Source organism: Oxyura jamaicensis, chromosome 1, assembly GCF_011077185.1.
Source record: "Oxyura jamaicensis isolate SHBP4307 breed ruddy duck chromosome 1, BPBGC_Ojam_1.0, whole genome shotgun sequence".
NCBI classification, from domain to species: domain Eukaryota; kingdom Metazoa; phylum Chordata; class Aves; order Anseriformes; family Anatidae; genus Oxyura; species Oxyura jamaicensis.
Window position 1 is genome coordinate 111,653,021 of NC_048893.1, and position 13,832 is coordinate 111,666,852.

Consider the following 13,832-nt stretch of genomic DNA (forward strand, 5'->3'; position numbering starts at 1 on the left):
TGCAGTACCAAAGCTGATGCTACCAGTAGATAAGAAATAATAGGAGGAAAAAAAAAAAAAAAAAAGAAGAGACCACCTTAAAAACCCTAGTCGTTTTTCATTTATACCACTCAGCTTAATCAATCTATTTTTATATAATTGAAATACTCCTCTTGGGTCACCTTGATGTTTCTTCTTTACCAATTTGCAGGGTAATTAGGATATGGGCTGTATCAGCCTTGTCCAAATGAGAGCTGAGGTAATTTTTTTGGCAATTGGTGTCTGAAGGCTCATTCCACAGATAATTTTACTCTGTTTACCCTTTGCTTAACAAAACCTAACATGAAGTTGAAATCTCACAGTACTGCAGTGAGGTTCCAACTCGTACTAAAGCAAGTAATGCTGCTGAAGTAAAGACAGGTACTTGTCCACATGTGAGTTAGCCCTGTAAATAACCCTTGCAGGATCAAGCCCTATGTTTCCTGCAGAAAAAATGAGGGATTACTTCTCATGGCTGGCACGGTAATTAACAGGATTTGGAAAATACATTCTTGCAAGCTGCTTTCGAAATTAACTTCAAAGATTCCATTAATCCCTGCCTCCAAAAAAAAAATAAAATGTGAGTACAATGTCTTTGGAGAAATATCTGCTGAATAATGTTTTAATTCAAGATATGCTAATAAGCTAAATATCAAGCAAGCTACCGTTCTTGCTAATTATGTTGATTATGTTTGGTGTTGGTGTAAATACTGTGTTTAGAACATTATATTGAATTTGAATACAAAATCAGCAGGTTCTCACTGTGTTGATTTATAAATTGTAGCGCAGCGTTGGTGAAAGTGGGGCACGGGGAAAGTTCTCCTCCGTGCTATTAGGATCTATAAATACAGCACTGTAAGTGGGTTCCTGCATCCCAGGCAGTGATGCTCTGCCCGCTTTCTTTATCTGCCTCCCTCTTTGCACTGGAAGCGTGCCGGGTGCTCCTGCTCTGCTGTCCACGTATGCTTAGAAGTGCCTTTTCTGAGGGCTTTTCTCAAGCCAAAAAGCATCTCTCCGGCCCAAATTTTCAGTTCCCATTGCTTCTCCGTGCCTGGCTGTCCGTCCGGTGGTTCAAGAAGAGGGCCAGGACTTCCACCAGCATGCCTCTCTCTGCTGTCCCACGGGAGCTCTGGGTTCGCCCCACATAGGCAGTGCTTAAACCCATGTGTCCTCCTTCCCAGGGAAATGTGGCACCCCGTGCCTCTCTAGTTATCCACAGCTGTGTTGTTAATTTCTGAGGAGTATCTTCTTGTTTGCTAGGATGTCAGTGTGCCTGTGTGTGCATGCTCGTGTGCTGTTAGTCAATACAGAAGTGATAGGAAACCATTACTGCTCAAATGCTGATTTTTAGCTGCTGCAGCATGAATCACGTCGGTTCATCCCAGCCCGCTTGTGGGGTTTTAACTTATAAAAAAAGCTGTAGGAGATCCTTAATAAAATTAAGGACAATCAAGAGCTAGTCAAGTACGGCACTGCTTGACCCATGAAGATAATAACAGAAATAGTCAGGGTGCCAGGGATCATTTAATTTTGACAGCCGGTATTGAAAGATGGATTCTGGCACTCCTGCCCCGGCAATATTATGCTGTCTTGGCAACACAGGAGCCAGAAAGCAGCCCGTAGAGAATTCCCATTGTGTAAAGGGACATGTGGAGAAAGTGCTATGTGGGTTTCTACTCTGGCACAAAGAACTGAGATCCCAGGGTGTGAGCAGCCAGGAAAAAGTGTTAGCCTCCAGAAAGTCACTTCTACCAGAAACTGTTGGTCATAAAAAGGAGTGGACTGCTCTGTTCTGAAGCCTGTGTTGATAAATGTTTTTCCTTTCTGTCAGGTGCACAAAAGGTACGATTTGTGATTTCTTGCAAAGATTTGTCAACAGACAAATCAAGTCAACAGACGCATCAGACTCACCCCTCATTCAAACAAAATATTGGCTGGATGTTCTGTAATTGCTGCCGTTACCTTAAATGTGGGCTTTGAAGGACACTTTCATCTCATAAACATTCAGTACAAGGTCTGTAGTGGGGAAAAAAAAGTGGGAGAAACTTGTTAGGTCTCAAATAGACGAGTGAGGAGAGTTTACTTAACTTCTAGTGCAATTTTCATAATGATATTCAAGCTTCTCTGGGACTCTTCAATTCTGCTTGTAAGTGTTTTTCGGTGACTAGCTGTTACAGATGTGAATGAACTTGTATTGCCGCAACAGTTTGTTTGGGATTTACCACCTGGATATACCAGAGACTAGTTTTGGAGACTTACAATTGGAGATAACTTGTGTGACAGTATAGTCTGTGCATGGCTCTCCAGTAATGCACCTTGTATTGCCCACCCAGTTGTTCATTCTTACGCTCTTTTATATATAACTCCTTCCCTCCCCCCCCAAAAAAGAAAAAGAAGTGTCAGTGCAGTTTGGGCCCCGTTACTTAGAGGCCAGATATCCCTTGGGAACTTTGGTAAACAGAAATCTTTCTGTTACAGAAGCACCTTTTTTCCTGTTCTCAACTTTGTAGGTTAAACATAGTAATATCCTTTGCCCTTATTAGCAATAATTCACAGAGGTACGGTTAAGAGTGGCAAAGAGTGATGTTTCTCACACCTAAATGTGCCAACGCTGAGTGCTATAGTTTCAAGCCAATATATGACTAAAAAGGTTGTCAAACACAAACAAGAAATCTCCAGTAAATAAGAATTCAACCTAATTAGTTATAAGAATTCCAAATTCTGCAGAGTGTATCCATTTGTTCCAGGTCGTAGCTGCTTAATTCTTGCCTATACTTAAGTTCTGGGACTTCATCTGGTTTCTGACATAGAGTAGTTCTTTGCTAGAGCTTGAAAGAACTTTGCTTCCTTCTTTGTTCCCAGATGAAGTCCACACCGATTGTAATAATTCAAGGTACTGTACAGGAAATATTTAGTTCTGAAAAACAGCAGGTATCAATTGCTGTTATCTCATCCTGCTGAAGACTAGGAACATTACAAGCTGCACGTACGTGGAAGACATGGGAAGTCCTTAAGCAGATACTTAACATGACATTTTTATTTGCAGAAAAGTTACAAACTATAAGTTTTCTATAGTGTGTTTTTCAGTACTTTTTTCATTCTGATGCTAAAGCAGCTGAACTCATTGATTAAAGCAGAAGGCTATGAAAAAAGACACTGATGAAATAGTTAGGATACAATTTATACATTTTACAAAGGATTCTGTACAGAGAACAGATGGTAGTGGTGGTAGTGCGGATTAAATTCTTCCTTGCTGGCTGACCCCTGACAGACGTTTTTGTGCTGTATTGTACTAACATGGATTTCCTTCTGTCACACACCTAATGACTTCTATGTTAGAGATGGACCTGGTAGCAAAATGAAGCTTAAAAGCTTAGGATATACGCAGATTTCACTGCTGTCCCTTTAGTCAATGAGAACAGAACATCCTAATAACGTATTTCCTATGTCAGTGAAATTAATTATTTTTATCCTGAGTCAAGGCCACACCGTCCATTTCTGATATTAACTTTACAAAACCTTTCCACTGTTTTTAGTCTTTTAATTTTACCCTTGCGTGCTTTTTTTACTTTGATGTAGAAATAAAATACATCTAAAAATCTGCAGCCACTGCTTTGCTGGGATACAGCGTGCTATACCTTATCATCCCTGCACTCAGATGAAAAAGTAGAATAATGTTATTATTGCAAAACCCCATTTGTCAGGGCTTTCTGGCAGTTTCACCTCCCTGATCTTGGGCTTTCTGCAGCTCATCAAAAAACAAACAGTCCTTCTCCCCCAGGAAACTTAGTAATCAACACCTGGATTCCATCCCTAATGCTGAGGTGCTAAAGCCTAACTGGAAAGGTCAGGAAATTTCAAGACAAGGAGGGAGTGTTATAAGATAAAAATCAAAAATTAGGCTGGGGAGTACAGGATGGGTTAGAAGAATGAATCGAAAACCCTACTGCAGTAATTTAACTTTCTTACTGAAAAGCCCTCCTGGCTGAAAACTCGTTGTTGACCTTAGTTTGTACACCTCAGGGACTAATTTGTGTAGTTGTTATACAACATTATCTAGCTGTTGTGCATAGCAATGAGAATTTATCAGGAAGGTAAAGCTGTTCTTCTCTTACTGTGGTTTTTGGCATATGGTGGGAGCCCTTCTTCCTTCCTCTTCTGACAAATTGGGAGTGACTTTGATTCTGGAGACATTTTTAACGATGTGCCTTTGATGTTCTGCAAAACCGCTGAGTTAAAAAATAATATAGCCCCGAGCAGTCATAAACTTCCTCCTACGCAACACAGCAACAAAATTGTTTATCCCGTTTTAGTGGATAATCATTATGTTTTTGCCCTCATGTTCATTTTGGCTCCAATGTTTCTTTTTTCATACCTAATGGACAGTTTCTTCAGTGCTTCTGTCCTATTGCTTGCCTTAGAGGATCTAGAAAATTTTAGAAGCTTTGAATGAGGGAAGCTGGCTGCAAGTTATGCAAAACAGAAGAATTAGACTGCTTTTAGCTTTTAAAATGCGGTCTACAACTTGGAGATTGCCTGTTTAAAAACAAAACCAGAAATACACAACAAAAAAAAAAACAAAACAAATATTGGTTTTCTTGTATTCCTGTGTTTTTAATTTGATCTCTTGGGTCTGAGGACAATATCAGTTATACCAGCTTTTGAAGGGTTTTCTTCCATTGCTTCTTGAAAATACCCCCAGCAACTCCTCCTGGTGTTCAGTCCTCCTGCGCTTTGGATGACATTAAAAAGCTAAGCCTTATTTTGCAGCCTGTGGTAGCATCAAGAAAGGTGATGAAAGGAGCAAGAGGCTCCAGGTGCTAATAATATCAGCATCTTGAAATTGTTTTTTAAAAAACAGGTCCACTGAATGTACTGAAATAAAAGGCTAAAGGCTTTACAGGTGGATGACCATGCTGTATATGGCTTTTTCATAACAGTTGCAACGCCTTGTTAACAAGAAACTGATTCTTGCTTTCAAATCCATTGAACTCACTTGGAAAACAGCACAGTGCTTATAGATAGAAATACATATGTATGCGGCAGAGAAGGAAAGGCTTTCAGAAGCTTGTTCAGCAGACTTTCAGGCATTGCTCTCCATATGTCCAATGGTCTCCAAGCAAAGGGCTGTAGTGTGTTTAGACTGATTTCAAACTTCCAAAACAATATTGACCTTATGAATAGAAAAAATCTTTATCGACTGAAGCTGGGATTTCATTTGCTTTCTTTATGAGAACTTTCCCCTCTCCCAGAGGGGAAATCCTGAGACACGAAATGCGTGCATCCGTATTCCAGCACTCCATAACAGCAGAACAACCCTGACAGGTATAGCCTAGGGAGGAAAGAGAAGCCTTCATAACAGCTAAGCAGCACAGCCTGAAACACTCAGGAGGACAGACAACCTGAAAAAAAAGGCTTTTCAAAATAAATTTTTAAAAAGCAATATAGTTACCACTTTCTAGATAGTAAAAATACGGTATATTATTTTTTAGGAGGTCCTGGTAAATTCACATGATGAAATCTGGGTTGAAATACAGATGGGAACTGAAGTACTGGAATGTTAATCAAACTTTAAATAAAAGCATAATTGTTATTGCCGTTAGCAAAACTGTTTTCTGGGTGGATTTATTGACTTCTGGCTGTTCTTAATTTATACTTTTATAAAAAAAAAAAAAAATCCCTTTAGGATCCCATTCTTTGGCATTACTGGGCAAGTTTTCTTTGCTGTCTTAGGCTCTAGGGCTCCAGGGAGAAACAAAAATACATTTCCATTGCACGGGGAGACAGTAGCTGTGGTGATGGACTCAGAGTAGTTTTCTGGAGGGATTCTGTCTCATTGCACAGAGTGTGAGATAAGAGGCAAAGGCAGTGGAGCAGAGACTTGCTCTGGAGTCTGCTACAGGGAGGAAGATGAGAAACCCCACCATGGGCTTGTAGATGCATGATAGACCATATGTAGCTCTTCTCAAACTCCTCAGGAGGATAGCAAGAACTTCTTTCTCCTTCTGGCTTTCTTAATAAGAGCTAAGAGTAGACACGAAGGTTTTGCACTTACGCCATGTTTAGCTCCATATACATAGAATACCCTAAAAATTGAACGTCCATGGGAGATGAAGGACAAAAATCAGATCAGTAGAGGAGGTTTTAACCAGGTATTCTAGAGTAAATACCAAAGGATAACTATGCCTGTATGATTATGGCAGAATGAATATGACTGTCCATATTTTGACACAAACCATTTAGTTTGAAGTACAGCTGCAGCGGTTAACTTCCCTGATACATGAAAATATGCTGCCTCTGAATGCAGCTGGATTTATTCACTGTGAATTTACTATTCCTGTTTTTTTCACATGGACAGCCCTAGAGGATGGATTCTTTAATCCGTTTCTGTAATACACCCAAGGATGAATAATTTTGCATAAGAAATGCAAATTTTACCATACTAGTTTGCTAAAGTACCTTAATTCCGCCTGCGAGATGCTGTCTCTGGGGATGCAGCATAATTTTCATTGAGTAGCCATTCCTAAGCTAGTAAATTACAGAAGTGTAACCACACTGATACAGCTTTGCCTCTGTGAATATCTGTTTGGGCTGCGCTGGTATTTGCCACTTGTCACTTAGTAAAGAGACATCACAGTTTGCTTCATGGAAAGTCCTGAGGCTGTTCCTTGGACCTGGTGAATTCAAGTGGGAAGTTCCATCTCTGCTTGTGGACAAAAAGGGAAATGAATCTGATCAAAAGAAATGTGAATGGAGGCAAGGACCTGAGGGAATGTCCTACTGCAGCTCATACCTTTGCATTTGACTACACAAACCCCATCATTAACAGGTGTTAATTGAGTACAGTTCCATGCATGGTTATACAGCTGTGCCGAGGTGGTACCAAGCACTTCTGTTCTGGCTGGTAGTTTTTCAAAGCAGCATTACATGGGGGTGAATGACTAGCCAACGTATTGAAGACAAGTCAGGCTGTAACCACTAGTAATTCCAAAGGGAAAATGCACATCCAAGTTTGTTCTAACCACTTTTTTTTTTTTTTTTCTTTTTCTTCCTACCAGAGACAAGGAACTGGAGCTACAAATGGAAAAGACAAGACATCTGGTGAGAACGGTAAGGGTAGACTACATTTCTTGATGGAGAATATAAAGCCAAAATGAGTCAAAATCTGGTCTTACTGTAATGGCAGATGTCACTAGCCTTGTTTTTTCTGTTATCTCTTGCATGTGTTTGAAAAACTAGAAGGACTTAGCGGGATCGTGTCCTGTGTATATTCAAGTCAAGTATTTAAGAAGAGACTTGATTCTGGGCTCGTACTACGGTAAACCAAAGGACTCTGCATAAGACAGTGCAGATAAAAATGAGGTTAGAACAAAACACTGGTATGTGAGAAAAGAACACGAGATTAGTTTCAATACTACAAGCAGTTGCTACGTGGATGGGGAAGGCGAGAAGTAAACTAATTACAAGGACTTACTCACAAACATAGTTTTTGTGGTGTCATCCATCCCACCTAATTTTGGGCCGATAACTGAGCTACCACGGTTAGAAGCCACTTGCACAGGCTCATTTGAGAGTTGATAGAGAGAGGCAATGGATGGAGCTGCTCACAGGGGGGGAACATATGGCAAATAGGCTCCTAACTTCAGCATTCCACATAGTTGGGTGAATCCAGATGCGTGCTCTGCTGTTCTAAGAGGTGATTCATTCCTTTTTTGGCCTGTAACACAGGGGCAGGTAGGGATCAATTTCTGCCCCATAAATGACATAATCAATTCTAATTTGATTTTTTTATTTCGAAAGACAGAAAGAAGAAAATCAAACAATTTTCAGTGGAAACAATTGTCATTTAGTTGAGATCTAATCTTATTTCCTATAGGAGGCAGAAACGCTTTACATACAAATGATCACTTGATTAAAATCCAATTACCATCAGAAACATTTTTCAAAGGAAAACATTTGATCAGCTTTAATTATAGACTCAGCCGAATATGATGCAACATTAGTTTGTAGACATTCATGAACAGGATGAGGATTGAGCTATATAAATAATCTGTTTGCCTCTGTTTGATCATCCAGTTCTAATCAAGAGAAAATATGTTCTGGTAGTCTGTCTTCTCTAGTGAAAAGCAGGAAAAAAGTCTCTTTTCTGAAGAGCCATGGGTTTTCTGGGATGAGATTTCTGAGCAGTTGTTTTGGATATGCACTTTGGCTTTTGTGTTGGTCTGAATGGAATCTTTGGGCCCTCTGAGGCAACACATCCTAAAACATCAGCAGTCTTCCTTATGCTTAGTTTTCCTGCTACAGAGAGGTGACTTTCCCATAAGGGTTGTTTGCATAATACTACAGTAAATGAAATCAGTCAACGATGTTCCCAATATGATAAAATACAAATTAAAGACTGGAAAAAAGAAATAAATATTGTGGCTTGTTATAGTGTCTTGAATTAGTGGGAACAAATGTACCCTGACAGCAAAGCCATTTGCATTCTGAAGTTAACAGGAAAGGAAAGAAGCAAAATTATGCCAGCCATTTGGGCAGCATGGAAAGCATGTTTGTCTCTTACTGTTAGAGCACATTATGAACTAAGCTCATTTACTTTGAATTTCTTTACAAATAAAATCATCCTGTTGTCAAATTCAACTAAGATTTACGGATCCTGCAGCCTTTTAGAGGCAAGTTCTTTTTTTTTTTCCTTTTTTTTTTTTTTTCTTAAGGGGAATTTTGACTGAGAAAGGGCTGCATTATTAATTCACAAATATATGATTCTAGTTAGTTGTAGCATAGTTTTATGTATAGTATAGACAAGCAGATGCACAGTGTTTTTATGTATAATACAGACAAGCAGATGCACACTGAATCTTGAACAAATAGATGTCTATTATTTTTTATAATGAAGTTAAAACCCAAAAAAACTTGTCAACTACTTAAAATAGAGGAGCACCAGGGGAGATGGAACAGAGTCCTCTGTTCTCCTAAATCCACATGCTTGCATGAAAATGAAGTAGAATCAGAACTTTCTACCTGAGGTTGGATTATATATCAAAGAAGCAGAAAATGTATAGTTCTTTGTACTTACTAGCTGTATGTAGTTAGAACTCAAGCAAACGTGATTTATTCCGCTGGAAACTGGGATGTGCTATAAGCCTACTTGCACATATAAATCCTCCATAACATGTTTTTTTTTTTTTTTTTTTTTTTTTTTTTTTTTAGCCAGAACTCTGTGATATTTGCATGTCTTAAATTTCTGCTGTGGCCATTATTATCAGGCTCTTCTGATGATCCTTTCCCTGTCAAAATGAAACTCTCCCTATGGTTGAAAAGGGGGTGGGGGGTGGGGAGGAAGAAACCAAATCCCTTTTGATTTTAGTCTAAAATAAGGAGTCATGCTATGAAACTGTTTGCAAAGTTGAAGTGATCTGGTCACTCACTGTCCTTGCTTTGGATTACTAGATCAGGAAAAGCTGCTGAAAGCTAGCCCTAACAACAAATAATGATGCTCAGTTGTTTTCAGGGTTATTGATTCACACAGTGGAGACACTGTTTCTGGAAAATTAATTTTGGGTCCATCTCTAGGCTGAGTCAAAACTGGAGAAAATAAAACCAATGACCATTACAATAGGTACTCTCCTTCTTTGAAGACTTATATGGCACTGCTGACACTTTAAAGCATTTATGGAAACTATGAAGACTTCTTTTTTATCAGTGGTCAGTTTGGTAGACATTTATGAATTGTTTGACCTCGTTTGACCTTTGTTAGGGAGCAACACTATATCTTTAGTCATACGTACTTTTTATGACCACAGCAGTGGCCTCTCTTAGTCTTGCGTCCAGCAGAGGTGTTTGTCACACACAAAATGCAGGCACAGTCCCAGCTTCTACTGAATTGATACTGCCTTGTTTTGGTATCCTTGCTTGTTGACTTAGGGAGATGTGCAGTGGGAAAGACCGAGCTTCCGAAACGCCAGTATTGTGTGGAGCAGTGATACAGTAGCATCCCTCTTCTCGTTCAGAGCACTGGGCATTAGCAGACTTCCACTGTATTTTGTATAGTATGCACTAGTGTATCTTCCTGTTTTTATGCAGCAACAAACCAGTAGTTCTTGAAGATATATCTGTATTATAACTGCTGAATAATCACTTGGGATGAAGCAAGTTTCACTGACACTGAAGGTTAACAGCGAAACTCTCATTGACTTTTGTCTGTCCTGACCTTTTACACAAGTTGTAGTTTGTCCTCTTGCAGGTTTATAATCAAGACAAGATGATGATTCATTTCTTCCTAAGGAGAAACAACTATTGCATTACAGCATGCTATCATGGTACATCCGTGGTTTGGAAAAGGCTAGTGAAGTCAGTGGAGAAGCTCCTGGCAACTTCAATGGGCACTGTACAATGCTGAGTAGCTTCTCCATCCAATAAAGTACTATATTGCTCTAAGGAAAGTGTATATAATCTTGTTCTGTTGTCAGAGTGGAAAGAACAAAAATATTATTAGGAGTAAATTATATAAACTAGCTTCCCTGGGCAAGAGCTAGTTGAAGGACTATTCTTGCAAAAAAACACCACCCTAGTATATCGCAATTAGCAGTAATAATTTGCATATGAAAGCACCTATATAAAAGCTTGTACATAGGGGCTATATAAGTACGGCTAACATAAACCTCACAGGGTCTTCAAGGACCTTAGTCTGAAAGCTAAGTCATATTGTTAGTATGTACCATTATGAACTTGGAATCTCTATTACACAATGCTGTTCTCTATGGTCAAAAATCCAAAGGGAACCCAGCAGCACTATCCCCACATGCCACTTCTGTTATAAATCTGGCTTAGTCCAACAGAATCTGCATGGGATAAGATGCTGGAATTTATTTTTTGCTTACCCGGCTTGACTAATGTAGCCCATCATGTTTGCAAATGCATCCTAAACGAAAACAAGATGCTTCTACCTTCCTGCTCTTACTGCCTTGGCAATATCACAAAGTTTCTTTGTAAGTTAACATCTGTCACTTCTCATTTTGTTTTGCATTCTCCTTCATTTATCCTAGGTAACTTGCAAGCTGGTGTCATGCAATCTACTTTTAACAGTCTAGCACATCTAGCAGGGTATTGGCTGCATCAGAATCAATTATTTTTGTCTTCAAATTTAGAATCACCCCTTTTCCTATTAGTAGATTTCTTCTGAAAGTACATAAGATGTGACTACTAGCTGATATCTGTGAATCATTTTCTCAGAATATTAGATCTATCATTCAGCAAGATGAATATTTGCAATAAAAATATGATTTTTTGAAATGATGAATTCTAAAACTTTCTGAGTCTCAATGAAATGAAAATGAAAGGTTTTGCATTAAGTTGCATGTCATGGTGGAGTAGGCCTATGCAGTAAAGATGGTCAGTTGTACCCAAAAATCTGAAGCCATTCTTTTCAGTTTCTACTCTGTTCTCAAACATTTGTCCTGTGAGTACATGATCTTGGCTTTGGGTGATCAGAAAACTATAAATGAACAAGTGCTCTGGATTTCTTCCTGTCCCTAGGGTACACCATGGCTTGGGTCTGTCTAAGAGTTTACTTTACTAACTCCGTTGTTTCTTTATCTTTCTCCTTTACATCTAAAATGGAGGCCTCTGAACTCACTTAAATCTGAATGCTTCTAGAAAACATGTACAGTAAGTGTAAAGAATTGTGTGTGTTGGGATAGAGATATCTCATTAGAAAGCTCTTCTGCTTGTGCATCTTGCAGGGTAGTCAACTGTGCATTTGCCAACTTCATCTATTCGAGGAATTTGGGGAATTCTGCACTTTGTGCACACTGCATGCAGAGGAGTAAAGAAATTTGATAGGTCCAACAGAGTAAATAATTATCTTCATAGTTATTTATGTGGAGTCCTTAGGTCAACAGAGCTTTAATTCCTGGCCAGAGCCCAGGATCATTATTGTAGTATGCTTTAATATAAATATTTGTTGAAGAACTCAAAATCAATTTTCCACTAATATTCTCGGATGACCATTTAAAAATATACTGGTTTTGGGAACAGCCCTATGAATGAACTTGTGGAAAAAAGGGAGGGAACACATGAGGCTAATTTGTATAAATATTAAAATGTGCTCATGGAACATGGTTTGCTATATCCACCCAGGTCTAGAGGTCACATTCCTTAGTCACAGGGAAGGACAGTGACTGAGCTGTAGCATTGCAATGCCTTGTGCATTTCGTTTTTCCCACAGAATATGGCTTGTGTGGCAAAAGACAAAATAGGTCTTGCAAGGAACTGCGCAATTTAAAACAAACAAAAACAAACAGGCCACCCCCAACAACAACAAAACCTTTCCAGGGTGCTTTTCTCTCTCTCTCTGAAACTTCAGCCCCCACAGCACTAATCAGAAGTTACAAAGGGTAGCATTGTATGGAACTAATACTGAATTTTCCTGGATATTATATTGAGTGTTGGGAGGAAATGGCCTTGTCCTCTTAACTCTCTTCACTGTGGTACTCAGATAAAATACTTTTGTCTTTTGAAAGCAGTGCTACACAGAATATGATCTCCCTGCCATCAATCCTGTCCCTCTCCCCTACTTCTTTCCATCCATGCCCAGAGCCAAATTTTGTCCTATCTCATAAAACCCACCTGGTTCCAGTGGGAATTTAGGAAGTGTGAGAGAATTATTTGCCGTACCTCAGCCCCCGTCTCTTAAAATAGGAAGTCTGTGTCTCAGCAACATTCCTCGATGTATATGCAGCCATCAAATAATGTAACACCTTCACAGAGCCTAAATACAAAAGTGTATGAACCCTTTGCATAGTTACGTAAGTTGTATTTCATCGTGTACAGATCGCTCAGGCTCAGATGAAGGTGTAAAAATCCTGTGTGAACTCAGTGCCATGATCCATAGCTGAGGGCGTTTCAGATGAGTTACTGGCAGAAGAAAGTTAACTAGAAGAAGCTCTAGATGAATCCCATCTCAAAGGCATAGCTACACGTGGCAGAAACACCACAGGCCTCCTTATCCACTGAATTTCAGGCAATTTCCTGGGGACGGCCACACATAAAGTGTAGCCAGAACCAAACCGATTATGTCCCAGGTCCTATCCTGGCCCGTGTCTCCTCCTTTGCCGAGGCTGGTCTGTGTATGCAGGAGTCCAGTCATCTCCTCAGGCAGCTGATGTGTCTCAGCTAAAGACAGATTTAGGCTTTAATAACAAGGCTCTCAGATTGTTCACAGATCTTCCCTAGAGAAGACGCTGAAAGGAAAAGAGGGGAATTATACATGAACTTCATTTCCTCTCCTAGGTGAATTTCCATTTCTTGAGGCCAGGGATTAGTATAAGTTCTCTCCAGAGTAATGCTGTGTGCTTATTTATCTGGAGCAGTGTTAACAAGGATGGTTCACAAAAAAAATTCATATCAACAACTTCTGATGTTTTTCTAGCAACAAAAACTTCAAAACAACAACTTTTTATATGTTTTTGATAAACTAAACACCTTCCATACTGAAACTTCACCTACCCCCACATGTCTGCACACACACATTTGGCCATCTGGTCTCCTGGGGAGAATTGTTTGGTGGAGTTTAAAGTAATTAATATACCTGACTAAAGCTTAAATAATGCTTGTGAGAGACCAGATACTATTCTTGTTCTTCTGTTATTTGACATGTCTGGTGTCACACCGTGTATTACTGCTGCACTTCAACCAGTAAGCAGGAGCTTTCATTTTTAAATGTTTCTTAAAGCATCTTGTTAAAAGTTTCAGCAATTAACAGAGCCAGCTGTGCTGATGCAGTCTGGCCAACGTCCTGTCTTTGGACTTCACTG

At 39.4% G+C, this 13,832-nt stretch overlaps 1 protein-coding gene across 1 annotated transcript in view; it reads left to right on the forward strand.

Annotated features, from left to right (window-relative positions):
* The window catches only part of PCP4 (Purkinje cell protein 4), a 54,306-nt gene that overhangs the window by 12,734 nt on the left and 27,740 nt on the right, over positions 1–13,832 (forward strand). Inside the window, exon 2 of the mRNA XM_035315827.1 lies at positions 7,077–7,128. Coding sequence (XP_035171718.1) covers positions 7,077–7,128 — 52 coding nt within the window. The remainder of the gene's footprint in view (positions 1–7,076; positions 7,129–13,832) is intronic.